Here is an 18,794-nt window from a genome sequence, read left to right on the forward strand (position 1 = left end):
TAAACCTTATGTATGATAAAGGAATGGTAAACCTTATCTATGCTAAAGGAACGGTAAACCTTATTTATGCTAAAGGCACGGTAAACCTTATTTATGCTAAAGGAACGGTAAACCTTATTTATGATAAAGGAATGGTAAACCTTATCTATGCTAAAGGAACGGTAAACCTTATTTATGCTAAAGGAACGGTAAACCTTATTTATGATAAAGGAATGGTAAACCTTATCTATGCTAAAGGAACGGTAAACCTTATTTATGCTAAAGGCTCGGTAAACCTTATTTATGCTAAAGGCACGGTAAACCTTATTTATGATAAAGGAATGGTAAACCTTATCTATGCTAAAGGAACGGTAAACCTTATTTATGCTAAAGGCTCGGTAAACCTTATTTATGCTAAAGGAACGGTAAACCTTATTTATGATAAAGGAATGGTAAACCTTATCTATGCTAAAGGAACGGTAAACCTTATTTATGCTAAAGGAACGGTAAACCTTACTTATGCTAAAGGAATGGTAAACCTTATTTATGCTAAAGGAACGGTAAACCTTATTTATGATAAAGGAATGGTAAACCTTATCTATGCTAAAGGCACGGTAAACCTTATTCATGCCAAAGGAACGGTAAACCTTATTTATGCTAAAGGAACGGAAAAAACTTACTTTTGCTAAAGGCACGGTACACGGCACAAGAACACTAAGGGAAGACTGAGGGAACGAAGAGAACTGGGAATAATGCGAATATCCGAGGCTACAGAATACTGATAGGATATTTCATCAGCGAATATTGGTGGCGCTCGACCACGCCAGACGATCATCAACACATCCTACAGCAACAGCTGCCTAGCTATGGTCATGAGCGACAGCTGGATGGCACCTCCCAGCGTTCCCCACCATGTCCTCCATACCCTGTGACGTCACCGCGAGGGAGGGAGGAGGGGATGACGTCACGAGCTGGCAATGGGGAGAGGGATGCCTCGTGGTCTGGGATGCCTCGTCGGTTGCCAGTTGCCAAGGTTCTCGTCCCTCCCTCACACACACACACACACACACACACACACCTGTGCCAGCAACCGACTCTCTCACCTCCAACCTCGCACAAAGACACCGAATTCTTAATGACTTTGGCAGCCTTATATATATATATATATATATATATATATATATATATATATATATATATATATATATATATATATATATACATATATATATATATATATATATATATATATATATATATATATATATATATATATATATATATATATATATTATTTTTTTTTTAATTTTCCAAAAGAAGGAACAGAGAAGGGGGCCAGGTGAGGGTATTCCCTCAAGGGCCCAGTTCTCTGTTCTAAACACTACCTCGCTAACGCGGGAGATGGCGAATAGTTTAAAAGAAAGATATCTATATATATCTATATATATATATATATATATATTTCTTTCTTTCATACCATTGGCCATTTCCCGCGTTAGCGAGGTAGCGTTAACAACAGACGACTGAGCCTTTGAAGGAAATCCTCACTTGGCCCCCTTCTCTGTTCCTTCTTGTGGAAAATCAGAAATGAGAGGGGAGGATTTTCAGCCACCCCGCTCCCTCCCCTTTTAGTCGCCTTCTACGACACGCAGAGAATACGTGGGAAGTGTTCTTTCTCCCCCATCCCCAGGGATAATATATATATATATATATATATATATATATATATACGAATAAAGTGTATATGAACGCGCACCTTCATAGAACATACAAAGTTCCAACAGCCAGGATCGAACCTGGGACCCCTTGTGCAAGAGGCAGGCATGCTAACCGCTAGGCTAAGGGACTGTATAATAGGAAACAACTATTCGAAATACTAAGTACTCGAATACCCTTCGTCTCACAATGGTGAGCAACGGGGTCTATCGGGGTCTATATATATATATATATATATATATATATATATATATATATATATATATATATATATATATATCACCCTCATGACTACTGCTTTATATATGAAACCCCACATACACATACCTTACCTTACGAACCCATACAGGGGGTGGAAATATCAAGGAATCCCACTCCAATCCAATCCTCAGGTTCGGGTGATGAGGGAGGGTAATGTACCAACGGTGACTGGGAGGCGAGGGAAGGCAGAGGGAGGGAGGGAGGGGTTGATTTCCCATAGCCATCAAGTAGACCGCACTAACCCTTCAGCATCTTGACACACACCGACACACAGCTGCCAAGTAGGACACGAGGGGGGGAGGAGACGAGAGCGACCCACGGCGCTAAGGCTGCCGTACATACGGGCCAGACAAGAAGAAAGGGGGGACTGACGTATCCCAGAAGGAGAGAGAGAGAGAGAGAGAGAGAGAGAGAGAGAGAGAGAGAGAGAGAGAGAGAGAGAGAGAGAGAGAGAGAGAGAGAGAGGACAGACTAAGCCAGACTCATCATATGAGATGGTATGAGTTACAGTAAGGGCCAGTGGGCGCGGCCCACACACGAGACCAGAGATGTTACAATGGATTTCGTCATACAAAGAACAGAGGGAATGCCACACACGGATCAGGAAGCAGGTAATACAAAGGACTAGGTAGGTAAAAATCTATGAGGGATAACTTATAGTACAAGGACGAGGTCATGTGTAAAAATGAAAAAGGGGCAACTCACACAAGGAAAGCAGAACGTGTCATAGATGGTTCGTCGTACATGGAGAACCCGACACAGAAGACAATGGTCAACGTAAGGAACATACGGAAGGTGCCAAGAGGAACAGATCAGACATTCCACGGGAACTAGTGGAGGCAGCCACAAGGAGAAACATAATATACCAATTTACTCTTTTAACTGCAAAATCGCCGGATGTGTCCATGTGACTCAGCTCTACTGGCCTCACCACACTGTCATCAGGAAGTCTGTAAACTGTGAAGCAAGACCTTCATAAAGAAACACCTTCACTTCTGACCATTCTCATGTCACGTCTTAAAAGGCTGTCTAACCCAGAAGTAAACACATGGTAAAACCCTTCCATCACTTCGATGACAACGCCTGGATATATAAGCTGATGATGCACTAAGCATGAAAGACGTGCGAGGCAACGGGAACTGCAAGATGCGGCAAAGGAACGTAGACACTATAAAGCAAAGGTCAGAGGATTGGGTCACCCTAGAAAATGCACTCAAACCAGGACGAGGGTCCTACACTGAGGGTAAACAAAGAATAAGACTCGAACTTTGAAAGAGACTTGGAGAACCACCGGCCGACGGTGCAGACCTGTAAGTTGATCTTGACGACAATGAGGATAAACAAAAAAACAATAGTCATATTGTGAGAGGGTTAACCTGCCGAACTTGTCCACGGAATATCATGTGAGAGAGATTATAGTAGGAGGCAAACTGTATGAAATGACACACAACTAGAAGCTGAGGGAGGGAAATGTACTGAAGAAGGACGTGAGGAAGTATATCTTCAGCAACGCAGCTGTGGACTCGCGAAACCGGCTAAAGCCAACAGCGAGCAGGTTTTTGCTCCCGAGAGCTGGCTGCTTGTGTGCCCCCCAGCACTAGCTACACCACGCAATACTCGGCAAGCTGCCGCGTCACATGACTACTATGTGGCCCTTGGCAACCGAGGGGTGGGCCGTTTTAATGCTTGTTTCTTTCCCTGCACCTCGAAGCTTTGGAACTCTCTACCCTCTCGTGTCTTTCCCAATACCTGGCACGTTTTAGAGGACAGGTTCTTCACTTCTAATATTCGTCTCTTCATTTTCCCTCCAACGTAAATACAGATGCGACATTCAATTGATAATCTTAACCTAACCTACGTCACAAACTCACAAGAGTATGAGGCGGTGCCCCAAGGGTGTAAAAGCTCTCTGTAGGAGCGGAGGATCGAGGAAACCACGGAATGGACGTGTCCTTACCCACACCAGCAGTCAGTGACACGCACGTCACGTCCCTACACCGTAGCGGCATCTCAAGTGGGACCAGCGATTCCCCACACCTCCCAAGGAAAGGAGTCCGCCGTACACGTGTTTGGAGTCCGTGGTTCGTAAGGCACGTGCATGTCATCGGGAAGTACTCGTGCATGCCCTCGAGACACGTGCATGACATCAGAACACGCGTTCAGCGTCAGGGGAAAAAATAAATAAGGGTTCGAGGTGTGACGTCAGGACGCGCGTCAAGTGTCAAAACACGTGCCCCAGCGTCGTGACGCGTGCCACCCCTCGCTAGGACACGTGCTCCTCGATCAGGACACATACCTGCCGTGAAGATACATGCTTGGAGACAGGATACGTGCTTGCAATGAGGACACCTGCTTGACAAGGACAAGGACAAGCGCTCAACGTAATCATGCGCATCAAGTCTCAGAACACGTGTCTGGCGTCAGCGTACGAACCTGTCATTGAGAGCACGTGCTTGGCCGCTAGACCCACAACGCCACCCACGCGAACACCTGTGCTAACCTCATGGACATGTGGTGAAGATCTAGACCCGTCCCGAGTGTTAACATATACGTAGCCATATACATAAAGAGATGCGATATACATACGCACATAAACTACTTTCTTACATTTGTGACTCTTGTATTAAGAGAGACATGGGTCAAGGCAGCACGGCGTGCGGTAACGGGCGGCCCGCACCTGTGTCGTGTGCTGGGTCGGCGGTAGCGCGGTGCGGGTTGCGTCAGCAGCTGCTGGCAGCTCACGTCACACGGTGCGCCACACGTACCACCACCAGCAAAAAAAAAATGATATTTGCGACGCTGACGCAGCCACTGTTCGGGGGAGAAAAATGGGGTCCAGAGAACGAGGCGTGTTAGGTACCAGCGCCTCTCGCTGCCCATAGTGGAGAATATCACTCTTATGTCGGAGATATTCTTGTGTGTGCGTCTCAAATATCACCGTGTGTCAGAGCTATTCTCAGTGGGGCGTGCATGCGTCAGTGATCAACATTATGGGCAATAGTGATACACAATGAAATGAAATGACCCAGGTTCGATTCCAGGCGCGTAGAGGATAGCGTGTTAGCCTGATTTATATATATATATATATATATATATATATATATATATATATATATATATATATATATATATATATATATATATATATATATATTCCTATGAGTCCACGGGGAAAATGAAACATGATAAGTTCCCAAGTGCACTTTCGTGTAATAATCACATCATCAGGGGAGACTCTTTTAAAAGAGACGTAGCTAGGACGCCATTTGGTAAACCCCAGGACTTCTTCTGTGGGGCTCCTGGAGCTTCAAGGCTGCTCTCAAATCAGGAGCAGGGCAATGATGGCCTCCTTTGGCGGCTGTGAAGTCCCTCGACAACATTGTACTCCTTTCTGTCCACTGACGATGATGCTTCAGCCTGGCCTGAAGGTGACTTTTCACTCGCGGTGTAGAACACATCGGGACACAACTCATTTAAAATATATTTTCCTTCTTTTTTTTTCGTTCATTAGTTCGTACAGTTCCGAAGGTGTTGCAGATCGCAGGTAAAAGCAAAGCAGGTAGTCTATATCACATTAGTAAATCAGTTGTCTCCAGATGGGTGCTCAGCTCCGTGCCAAGTTTCACAACCGATCTGGACTTCGGCCAAAATTGCACTGGTGGGGAAAAAACAAGAAGAAAAAAAAAAAAAAGGAGGGAGGGGTAGGTTGTGGTGGGGGGGCTGTTGAACACAACACTGAATTGTCAAAATAGAATTTTGAGAAAGAAAAAAATAACTGTGAGCAGGGAAGCACCAACAATCGTAACTTCAGCAAACGAGTGCAAATGGGCATTAGCAGAACCACTTCCCGTTCCGATGGCAGTGTGTCACGCGCGTGCAACACGCCAGCGTGGACAGTAACAGTATCATTACACTGTGCGAGGTTGTAGTCCCTGTGTCATTAAGGCCACAGGCTACACCTCCTTACTGACGCTTCAGAACGGTGGGAATGTTGAGCATATGGACTGTAATGTATGGTAGAGGCCAGAGATACATACTCACACTATAACCCTGTATCTTGAGTGTGTCACACTATAGCCCTGTATCTTGAGTGTCTCACACTATAGCCCTGTACATTGAGTGTCTTACTATAGCCCTGTATCTTGAGTGTCTCTCACTATAGCCCTGTATCTTGAGTGTCTCACACTATAGCCCTGTATCTTGAGTGTCTCACACTATAGCCCTGTATATTGAGTGTCTCACACTATAGCCCTGTATATTAAGTGTCTCACACTATAGCCCTGTATCTTGAGTGTCTCACACCATAACCCTGTATCTTGAGTGTCTCACACTATAGCCCTGTATCTTGAGTGTCTCACACTATAGCCCTGTATCTTGAGTGTCTCACACTATAGCCCTGTATCTTGAGTGTCCTCTTATCTTCCACACACTATACCCTGTATCTTGAGTGTCTCACACTATAGCCCTGTATCTTAAGTGTCTCACACTATAGCCCTGTATATTGAGTGTCTCACACTATAGCCCTGTATCTTGAGTGTCTCATACTATAGCCCTGTATCTTGAGTGTCTCACACTATAGCCCTGTATCTTGAGTGTCTCACACTATAGCCCTGTATCTTGAGTGTCTCACACTATAGCCCTGTATCATGAGTGTCTCACACTATAGCCCTGTATATTGAGTGTCTCACACTATAGCCCTGTATCTTGAGTGTCTCACACTATAACCTTGTATCTTTAAGTGTGTCAGTGTCTATATCTTTACGTGTGTCAGAAAACTGAACCTAATCAGAGATAGGTCTAACCTCACACTGCAAGAAATGGCACACCACTGCGTCGTTAAAGTTATGAGGAATTTATATCTCTGTGTCCACGGCTATGTAGCACATGACCCAATCCTATGCAAAAAGACCATTAACTTATGTAATAACCCCCAACCTTGTAACACAGACCACTCCCCCCTCTATGACCACCTGTAATACTCCTTTCTGTGCTACCGCTTACATGAGCAAGGCTGGCACAGTGAGTCGGGTGCGGTTTGTGGCAAAGTGAAAACAGATGACAGGACCTCTTCCTGTGGGACTCCCAAACTGTGACTGATGCCGCATCCCGTGATGGCCCGATGGTTCTCCCTGACGAAAACAGTGTAGTTCCCCATCATTAGTTTTCCCTCACAGTCTGACTGCTGGAGGAATGTTCAAATCTTCCTCTGTCGCTTCATCTTGACTGTTCTGGCACCCTGTGAGAGTCTATTGGCTCTATTTGACTGGTCTGGCACCTGTGGTATAATACACCCCAGTTAACCGACTCTAAGTGGTATAATACACCACAGTTAACCGACTCTAAGTGGTATAATACACCCCAGTTAACCTACTCTAAGTGGTATAATACACCCCAATTAACCGACTCTAAGTGGTATAATACAGCCCAGTTAACCGACTCTAAGTGGTATAATACAGCCCAGTTAACCGACTCTAAGTGGTATAATACACCCCAATTAACCGACTCTAAGTGGTATAATACAGCCCAGTTAACCGACTCTAAGTGGTATAATACAGCCCAGTTAACCGACTCTAAGTGGTATAATACAGCCCAGTTAACCGACTCTAAGTGGTATAATACACCCCAGTTAACCGACTCTAAGTGGTATAATACACCCCAGTTAACCGACTCTAAGTGGTATAATACACCCCAATTAACCGACTCTAAGTGGTATAATACACCCCAATTAACCGACTCTAAGTGGTATAATACACCCCAATTAACCGACTCTAAGTGGTATAATACACCCCAATTAACCGACTCTAAGTGGTATAATACACCCCAGTTAACCGACTCTAAGTGGTATAATACACCCCAATTAACCGACTCTAAGTGGTATAATACATCCCAGTTAACCGACTCTAAGTGGTATAATACACCCCAATTAACCGACTCTAAGTGGTATAATACACCCCAGTTAACCGACTCTAAGTGGTATAATACACCCCAGTTAACCGACTCTAAGTGGTACAATACACCTCAATTATATCTGGACTGTCTAACGCTAAGGTATGAGAAAGAGTAAGACAGTAAGACACAGAGGGAAATATGGTACAAAGCGAATGGTTTTATCAGTTAGTCAGCTAAAGACCGATCAGGGTGGAAAGGGGAAAGAAAAGTTGGGTTGCAAAAGCTACTGGCGATGCTATTTTACAGCTATTACTTCGCGGCCTAACGTCTATATCCTCATGAACGCTTCATCACAGAAACCTAACACCGTAAATGAGTCTCGATCTTTTGTTGCGTCTCGTGATAGTTCATATACCTGTTTCATTCTGTTGGCGAAGCCGTAGATGGGAGGGCAGTTGAGGGGAGACAAGCGCGGAAACTGGAAGCAAGGCACCCGGTTCTCGGGGATACGTGTGATGGGCACAGGCATCGAAGTCTTGATCGCCTGCTGCAGCGCCAAGGTTCGCCGGCCAGGGCTCGAGCTGTCGCACTTGGACCCATTCTCTGATGGACTTACTGAGGTGTCCCGTCCCGGGCTCCCGCTGTTACGTATAGGTGGGCTGGGTGTGGACGACCTTGATGGGCTCTCCCTGGCTGAGGTCGGCGAGGCGATGTCTGGGGTCGTGACGGACGACCTGGCACCGGACTCACCGCTGGGAGCCAGCTGACCACTGGGCAAGTATATAAGTACGTCGTCTTCGTCGTCGTCATCGTCGTCGTCTTCGTCGTCGTCATCCATAGAAGGTATGCAGGTGAGGCGGCGTCCGCTCAGGCACACGGAGGGGACATCATCGTCATCGTAGGGCTGAGGGACGAGGCAGCTGCGAGGGGAGAAGGTAGGCTGGAGTGGAAGGCCCGGTTCTTCCTCGGGTTCGACCTCCTCCGGGATGAAACACGGGGTCGACCACGAGTGTCGGATCATGTTGAGTCGAGACTCGACTCGCTCGAGGCCCCAAACACACTCACGCAGGTACTTGATCAGCGAGTGCTCCTTCACCTCCCATCGTGGCCACATGACCCTACCTTACTCTCCTCGACCGCGAAGCCCTTACTCATGCACCTGGCTACCCACCTCTGGCCCATTTTCTTGCAGCACCTCCTCTTCTAGATTCTACCCTACCGTAGCCAAGAGCTAACTGATGATACAGTACGAGCCAATTACTTGCTCGTACTTCCTACTGGGGGGAAGCACTGATTAGACAACACTAAGTAAATCTTAGTAATCACAACAACTTCACTTGGGAGTGAACACCATTTACGGACGGAGAGAATGGCACTGGTTGACGGGCACGGGAAGGCGGCCAAGCTAGAACTGATGGCTTGCGAGAGCCTGAGTGCCACAAGGGTGCCGCTGTGCACGGCCAACAGCGGCAGATGGAGCCTTGTCCACTGGTAAGGCGAGAGAGGGAGGAGGTGTTGGCACAGTCTCCACCACCACATACCACGACCCCCTCAACACAGCCATGTAACTACAGGACGACCGACGACCAGCCAAGAGCATCAACCACGACCGCGACACCACGCCCTCGAGCAGAGCGCCACTACCACGACACCACGCCCCCCGGGCTCCTCCTATGGCCGTAGGGTGTGCCCACCGGTGGGCAGAATATGAAAATGGTTAGAGCAGAGAAGCAGATGTGGTTCCTGGTGTGTGTGAATTAAGGCTATATAAACTACATCACTTAATTATACAACCCTAGGACACTTTTCTGGGGTCCTGCAGCTCCGAGATGCACTCCAAGCAGGATCAGGGAAACTATGAACTCCTTAGCATGAAAAGTTTCTCGACTAGACTCTGTTACTTTTCGTACACTGACGATGGTACAGCCTGGCCGAAGGTGACTTTTAACTCGCAGTGGCGTTTCCCGCAAGGGAATGACGATGAAAGGCCACATCAGCTCGCACCCATTCTCTAACTGGCATGTGCAATGCATCGAAACCACAGCTCCTTATATATGACCTGGAATCACAGACTTTTCCATGGTTTACCGCGAAAGCTTTACATGCCCTGGCTCAGTCCACTGACAGCTCCTCGACCCCATTATACCACATAGTTCTAATTCACTACATCCCTTGCAAGCTTTTCACCCTCCTGCAAGTTCAATCCCCGACCGCCCCAAATCTTTTTCTTTTCATCCTTCCATCTCCAATTTGGTCTACCTGTACTCCTTGATCCCTTCACTTTTGCTATATATCATCTTTGTAAATCTTTCCTGACTCATTCTCTCCATGTGTCCAAACCATTTCAGACATCCTCAACTCTCTCAATCACAGTTTTTGTTACCACATATCTCTCTTAACCTTTCATTACTTATTCGATTACACCACCTCACACCACATATTGTCCTTCCAACACATCCACACTCCTCCCCACGGCCTTATCTACAGTCCATGCCTCCCAATCATACAATATCACTAGGACTACTATATCTTCAAACTAACCTATTTTGCCCTCACAGGTAACGTTTCCTCTCTTTCCACACATTCTTCAGCGCTCCCAGTACCTTCGCCCCCTCACCCACCCTGACTCAATTCCGCTTCCATGGTCCCATTCGCTGCTAATTCCACTCCCAGATATCTAAAACACTTTACTTCCTCCAGTTTTTCTCCATTCAAACTTACCTCCCAATTAACTTGTCCCTTAACCCTAATGATCATAATAACCTTGCTCTTATTCGCATTTACTCTCAACTACCTCCTGTCATACACTCCTCTAAACTTAAGTCACCAACCTCTGAAGTTTCTTACTCGAATCTACCACCTCTGCTGTATCATCAGCAAACAACAACTGACTTCCCAGGCCCTCTCATTTCCAACAGAGTGCATACTCGCCCCTCTCTCCAAGACTATCACATTTATCCCCCTTACCACATCATTCATAAACAAATTAAACAACCATGGAGACATCACGCACCCTTGCCGCAGACCGATATTCACTTGGAATCATTCACTTTCCTCTCTTCCTACTAGTACAAATGCCTTACACCCCTGATAAAAACTTTTCAGTGATTCTAGCAAATTTCCTTCCACACCGTCTGTTCTTAGGACTTTCCACAAAACATCTCTACTGTCCCTATCATATGCCTTCTCCAGATCCATAAATGCCACATACACATAGATTTGTTTCTTTAAGTATTTCTCAAACACATTTCTTAAACCAAACACCTGATCCACACATCCTCTACCACTTCTGAAAGCACACTGCTCCTCCACATTCTGATGCCCTGTATATCCTTTCACCCTCCCAGTCACTACCCTCCTATACAACTTACCAGGTACACTCAACAACCTTATACTTCTGTTGTTTGAACATTCATCTTTATCCTCTTTGTCTTTACAAAATGGCACTATAAATGAATTCCGCCAATCCTCTGGGCTCACAACGATCCATACATACACTGAAAATCAACACCAACCAATCAACAACACAATCATCCCCTTTCTAAAGAAATGGTATTGCAATACCATTCAAAACCCGCCGCCTTGCCACATTCCATCCTACGTAATGCTTTCACCACAGCTCTCTTCTCCTAACCACTCTTCATGACCCTCTCACTTCGCATACCTCATCCTACATCTACCAACCTGTCATCACACATTCAACAGTCCTTTTAAATACTCACTCCATCATCTCCTCACTTCATCACTACCTGTTATCACTTCCCCTTGTGCCCCCTTCACCGATGTTCCTATTTGTTCTCTTGTTCTTCACACATTATTGACCTCTTTCCAAAACATCTTATTCCCCCTAAATAGTTACCGATAGTTGCTCACTCCAACTATCTACCCTCTTTTTCAACCCCAGCACCTTCCTCTTGACCTCCTACCGCTTTCTCTAATACATCTCCCATCATATGCACTCCTTCCCTGTAAGAACCGCCCACACGCCTCTCTTTTCTCCTTCACTAGTAACTTTACCTCTTCATCTATCACTCACTACCGTTTCTAATCTGCCAACTTCCCAACTTTCGCATGCCACATGCATCTCTCGCACATGACAGCACTGCTACCCTAAATATCTCCCATTCGTAACCTATTCCCCTTGCTTTTTTACTCTCATCTTCTACCGTCCTACACATATTCTCTCGTGGTATTTCTTCACACAAGTCTCTTTTCTAAGCTCAATTACTCTAACCACTCTCCTCTCACCGACAATGTTCCTCTTTTCCGAAAACCTCCACAAATCTTCACCCTCGCCTCCACAAGACAGTGATTAGGCATCCCACCAACTGCCTCTCTCAGCACATTTACATCCAAAAGTCTCTCTTCTACACTCCTATCAATTACTATGTGATCCAGTAATGCCCGGTGACCATTTCACCAATTCACATACGTACATATGTGTACGTCCCTCTAAACATATATATATTATTACACGAAAGTGCACTTGGAAACTTATCGTGTTTCATTTTCCCCGTGGACTCATAGGAATATATATATATATATATATATATATATATATATATATATATATATATATATATATATATATATATATATATATATATCATCCCTGGGTACAGGGGAGAAAGAATACTTCCCACGTATTCCCTGCGTGTCGTAGAAGGTGACTAAAAGGGAGGGAGCGGGTGGCTGGAAATCCTCCCCTCTCGTTTTTTTTTTTTTTTAAATTTTCCAAAAGAAGGAACAGAGAAGGGGGCCAGGTTAGGATATTCCCTCAAAGGCCCAGTCTTCTGTTCTTAACGCTACCTCGTTAACGCGGGAAATGGCTGATACATAAGACCTTATAAATAACGTCAACACACGCTACGCTCAGTTCAGCAAATTACACCCGATTACCAACAGTATTGTTCCATGAGGGTCCCGCATAACCCCCAGCACATACCGACCTGATATTGACTACATCACCAAGCAAGGTAGCAACTCTCTCTCTCTCTCTCTCTCTCTCTCTCTCTCTCTCTCTCTCTCTCTCTCTCTCTCTCTCTCTCAAGTTTCACTCCTTAGGCTCAGGTAGCTGCCTCGTCTGACTGACTCACAGGCCACAAGCACGTCATCTTACACCCGGCACATATGACGACACGTAACTCGCGCAACTTGATCCACGTAAACGGAGACTTTACTGCGGTGAGCGATACGCGCTAGACTTGTCTTTCGGCAACATCTCGTCGTAAGAGCTTGTAAGCAAATATTCAATCTCTCACTTTCCCTCATATTCATATATATATATATATATATATATATATATATATATATATATATATATATATTGAATGAGCAAAAGAGGGTGTACTGAAATGGTTTGGTCACATGGAGAGAATGAGTGAGGAAAGATTGACCAAGAGGATATATGTGTCAGAGGTGGAGGGAACGATAGGTGGGAGACAAAACTGGAGGTGGAAGGATGGATTGGAAAAGATTTTGAGCGATTGGGGCCTGAACATACAGGAGGGTGAAAGGCGTGCAAGGAATAGAGTGAATTGGAACGATGCGGTATACCGGGGTCGACGTGCTGTCAATGGATTGAACCAGGGCATGTGAAGCGTCTGGGGTAAACCATGGAAAGTTTTGTGAGGCCTGGATGTGCAAAGGGAGCTGTGGTTTCGGTGCATTACACATGACAGCTAGAGACTTGAGTGTGAACGAATGTGGCCCTTGTTGTCTTTTCCTAGCGCTACCTCGCGCGCACGGGGGGGGGGGGGGGGGGGGGGGGGGGGGGGGGTTTGCCATTTCATGTGTGGCGGGGTGGCGACGAGAATGGATGAAGGCAGCAAGTATGAATTATGTACATGTGTATATATGTATATGTCTGCGTATACGTTGAAATGTATAGGTATGTATATGTGCTTGTGTGGGTGTGTATGTATATAAATATTTATGTGGGTGGGTTGGGTCGTTCTATCGTCTGTTTCCTTGCGCTACCTCGCTAACGCGGGAGACAGCGACTAAGTATAATAAATAAAAATAAAACTTTTCACGTATATTTACCCGAAGACTAATTTCTGAGAGAGAATCCTGGCGTGACCCAGGACATTCATAAAGGCCCGTGCAGTCCAAGGCTGCGCTACTTCCAGTTGCAGGGACATGTAGACTCCTTTGGAGTGTTTGGTTCTTCGACGATGATATGCCAATGATACAGCCTCATCCAAGGTGACTTTTTTCCACTTGCTGGCGGTTCACGGCAACACCCACCCACCACAAATACACACACTTTTTCTTATTTTTCTGTCCATACATATTCGCTATTTCCCACGTTAGCGAGGTAGCGCCAAGTACAGAAGACTGAGCCTTAGAGGGAAAATCCTCACTTGGCTCCCTTCTCTGTTCCTTCTTTTGGGAAATCAAAAGACGGGGAGGGGAGGATTTTCAGCCCCCCCCCCACTCCCTATCAGTCGCCTTCTACGACACGCAGGGAATACGTGGGAAGTATTCTTAATACCCTATCCCCAGGGATAATATATATATATATATATATATATATATATATATATATATATATATATATATATATATATATATATATATTTTTTTTTTTTTTTTTATTATACTTTGTCGCTGTCTCCCGCGTTTGCGAGGTAGCGCAAGGAAACAGACGAAAGAAATGGCCCAACCCCCCCCATACACATGTATATACATACGTCCACACACGCAAATATACACACCTACACAGCTTTTCATGGTTTACCCCAGACGCTTCACATGCCTTGATTCAATCCACTGACAGCACGTCAACCCCGGTATACCACATCGCTCCAATTCACTCTATTCCTTGCCCTCCTTTCACCCTCCTGCATGTTCAGGCCCCGATCACACAAAATCTTTTTCACTCCATCTTTCCACCTCCAATTTGGTCTCCCTCTTCTCCTCGTTCCCTCCACCTCCGACACATATATCCTCCTGGTCAATCTTTCCTCACTCATTCTCTCCATGTGCCCAAACCACTTCAAAACACCCTCTTCTGCTCTCTCAACCACGCTCTTTTTATTTCCACACATCTCTCTTACCCTTACGTTACTCACTCGATCAAACCACCTCACACCACACATTGTCCTCAAACATCTCGTTTCCAGCACATCCATCCTCCTGCGCACAACTCTATCCATAGCCCACGCCTCGCAACCATACAACATTGTTGGAACCACTATTCCTTCAAACATACCCATTTTTGCTTTCCGAGATAATGTTCTCGACTTCCACACATTCTTCAAGGCCCCCAGAATTTTCGCCCCCGCCCCCACCCTATGATCCACTTCCGCTTCCATGGTTCCATCCGCTGCCAGATCCACTCCCCGATATCTAAAACACTTCACTTCCTCCAGTTTTTCTCCATTCAAACTCACCTCCCAATTGACTTGACCCTCAACCCTACTGTACCTAATAACCTTGCTCTTATTCACATTTACTCTTAACTTTCTTCTTCCACACACTTTACCAAACTCAGTCACCAGCTTCTGCAGTTTCTCACATGAATCAGCCACCAGCGCTGTATCATCAGCGAACAACAACTGACTCACTTCCCAAGCTCTCTCATCCCCAACAGACTTCATACTTGCCCCTCTTTCCAAAACTCTTGCATTTACCTCCCTAACAACCCCATCCATAAACAAATTAAACAACCATGGAGACATCACACACCCCTGCCGCAAACCTACATTCACTGAGAACCAATCACTTTCCTCTCTTCCTACACGTACACATGCCTTACATCCTCGATAAAAACTTTTCACTGCTTCTAACAACTTTCCTCCCACACCATATATTCTTAATACCTTCCACAGAGCATCTCTATCAACTATATATATATATATATATTTCATTTTCACGAGGGTAAGACCAAACAAACCCAGGCGTCAACCAAGGAATAACTCGGCTTATTTACGCGCTGCTTGTGTTCCCACACAAGTGATGACTAAATACGCATTTCCACGCATGGCACGTTACGCAGACCATTTTGACCTCGTGAGCACAATCATACGACCCTTGGGTGTTGGGGTGTGACCTTTATCTTGACCCTAAAGGGTGAAATCAAAACTCACGTCCTCTTACTTTACGATGGTCTTGGAGGTCTTCCACCCCCTCCCACAGTTTAGTCTGAGATCAATCTACTGTTTAGAGTTAAATAAGTACCTCATGGAAGGTGTTCTTGAAGCACTAATGTTCTCGTAAATATAAATCATTTTGGAATTTTTTTTTCACTTTACGAACAGAATATAACACTAAAGATGGTAACCGGTGGTCCACGTACAGTGGCACGGTGTATGGGTGTGGGGGAGTGAAGAAAACCATAGAAAGGGGCATGTCTGAGATACCTATACGTATGAGGGTACCACCCGTCTGGGGTACATGTATGGAGTCCTGCTGGTGTGGGGTACAGATATAGGGCACCACAGGGCCGGGGTAGAAGTACTGAGCACTAATAGGTACGTAGAGGAACACATGGGGGTCATATGGCGGTACCAAGCACTCACTTATCCACCCCCAGCCTGACACTCACTCTACCACCTCCTCCCTGGAATTTACATCCACCTCTCTCTGGCACCCACACATCCATCCTCTCCCTGGCACTCACTCACCCACCTTCCCAAACAAGCCCGTGTTATCCTTACCTTGCTTTGCATCTTCCATTCAATGCCTCGTTTATCAACGACCTCACCATGATATCCCCAGCTGGTGGTGGCACAACACTGGCAACGGTCAGGTGTACCTTACACGGGAGGGTGTGTGTGAACAGGACCATCTCTTTCATTACCTTCTACAGTTGCCGCCGCCTGACCTTCACCAAGCACCCCTCCCTCTTTATACTCGTCCTTCCTCCACCTGCTTACACTCACCCTGCTATCCACCTCAGCCATCTCGCATCGCAGCAGTTTTCTCCCTCACACTCCCACATTTCTCCCTCGCTATCTCCCTCTTACTACTTCTCCCTCACCTCACAACCCCTTCCTCCCTCCTCTGTCGCAACCTACCCTGCCCCCTACACTCCCCTCTCCTCAGCCCACGCAACCCAACTCCTAGTGATCCTCACAACGGAATACACTCACACACCGGACATACGAGCAAAAGACGAGTGAATCACATTGTGCGAAACGGCTCCAAAATACTTGGACAAACCACACAGAGAAGATCAGTGTGGTGTGCTCGTGTTCCCGAGCCTGGCCAAGGAAGGAGAGAGAGCCAGGTGCATCGCGTCGCTGTGCCAAAATGGTCGTTGTCGCTGCCGCCGCCCGCCTCACCCACCCCCCTTGAAGGTCCTTGGACCTCCAGCCTCTTACCGTGAAGCAACCATCACGCGGGCTTACCAAATAAACAGACGACGTGCTCGACTGTCACTGGCTGGCTCTAGATCTGGGGAAACGAAGCCAACTTACTATCAATAAACACAGCTTCCCTCTTCCCTGTTTACAGACGGCATACACAGCCATGGAAGGCCAGGGAGAGGGGGACGCCGCCTCATATCCCCACAACCAAACGGTGGTTTGAGGAAAGAGCGGAACTAAGGCTGTTTACTGAGAGAGGCACTGAGGTGTTTACTATTACAGTGTGATGGTCTAGTATGGGGTGTGATGTACAACATGGAGGGCGAGTATAGGATGTAATGTACAACGTGGAGGGCGAGTATAGGGTGTAATGTACAACGTGGAGGGCGAGTATAGGGTGTAATGTACAACGTGGAGGTCGAGTATAGGGTGTAATGTACAGTGTGTAGGTCGAATATAGGGTGTAATGTACAGTGTGTAGGTCGAATATAGGGTGTAATGTACAGTGTGTAGGTCGAATATAGGGTGTAATGTACAACGTGGAGGGCGAGTATAGGGTGTAATGTGCAACGTGGAGGTCGAGTATTGAGCGTAATGGCAAGTCTAAGGTAAAGAGACCGTCCCAATCGCAGCGTGAATTTCACTACATCTGGCCCGAGCGCAGACAGCTAGCGCAGTGTTTACTGTACAGCGCCAAACGGCAACCTTACGACATGTAGGTAAACTCCAGGTAGTGAGGACCGAGTATATATAGTATTAGCGAGCGCCCACTGTGTCTGAAATGAAGAAGAGGGTGATGGGCCCGCTACGCTAAAGGAGAGTCAACTATACGATACAGGGGTCAGCAGCATCAGTGGGAGATCAGCTATCAACTATACAACGAAAGATTCAAGTGTAGCGTGAGACTCTTTACGAAATAACTGTCCAAAACGCAGTGTAGATTTCAAGACATGAAATTTACGCCAGACTAAAGATACGGGAGGTGATACTCGAGGAGACATTAAACCACCGAGGGAGGTACAGGGATGAGTTTGAAAATCCAACGAGAGAGAGAGAGAGAGAGAGAGAGAGAGAGAGAGAGAGAGAGAGAGAGAGAGAGAGAGAGAGAGAGAGAGAGAGAGAGAGAGAGAGAGTGGGGGGCATCCCCTGACGCGTGTTCTCTGGTGGTCCCTCCCAGCAGAGCCATTTTCGATCCATCACCTACGTCTACACTTTGACTTCGAACCTCTTTACCACAACGATTTCCAAACCTCGTCGCCCACAGTGCATCAAAGGCCTGAAGGTGGGGGGTGATGATGGATGAAGGCAATGCAATGAAACTGATCATATTACAGATTAGATCTACTTCTTTTGCACCACATCTACCATCGCAGCAAGGACAAACGAGGCCAGACCGGAATCACGTCTAAGACCAAGGCTCTTACGTTGGGGGGCGTGCGTCACCCCGGGCGATCACTCTTCCCAGCAAACACGACCTCCACCGTAGACATTTTCCAAGCCAATGTTTACAACTCTATCGACGCTACTACGTAACGACGGGGGCTTCCCCTGATGAACGGAGGGGGTAATGGGGTGGAGTGCCTCTCCCTCACGGAGACCATAACAGGGTCGTGACCGAGAGAGGAGATACAGGGG

At 46.3% G+C, this 18,794-nt stretch overlaps 1 protein-coding gene across 8 annotated transcripts in view; it reads right to left on the reverse strand.

The window, feature by feature from the left end:
* dop (microtubule-associated serine/threonine (MAST) protein kinase dop) overlaps positions 1 to 18,794 on the reverse strand; it is a 1,162,440-nt gene that overhangs the window by 707,381 nt on the left and 436,265 nt on the right. For 2 of the 8 annotated variants that reach the window (XM_071676287.1, XM_071676285.1), the window contains exon 1: positions 8,261 to 9,277. The exons of 4 other annotated variants lie outside the window; for them this stretch is intronic. In XM_071676287.1, coding sequence (XP_071532388.1) covers positions 8,261 to 8,959 — 699 coding nt within the window. In that variant the 5' untranslated portion in view covers positions 8,960 to 9,277. Of the gene's footprint in view, positions 1 to 8,260; positions 9,278 to 18,794 lie in introns of those variants that run through there. 2 more of the 8 variants (XM_071676288.1, XM_071676289.1) reach the window with 2 other exon arrangements.

This window comes from Panulirus ornatus, chromosome 22, assembly GCF_036320965.1.
Source record: "Panulirus ornatus isolate Po-2019 chromosome 22, ASM3632096v1, whole genome shotgun sequence".
Classification (NCBI taxonomy): domain Eukaryota; kingdom Metazoa; phylum Arthropoda; class Malacostraca; order Decapoda; family Palinuridae; genus Panulirus; species Panulirus ornatus.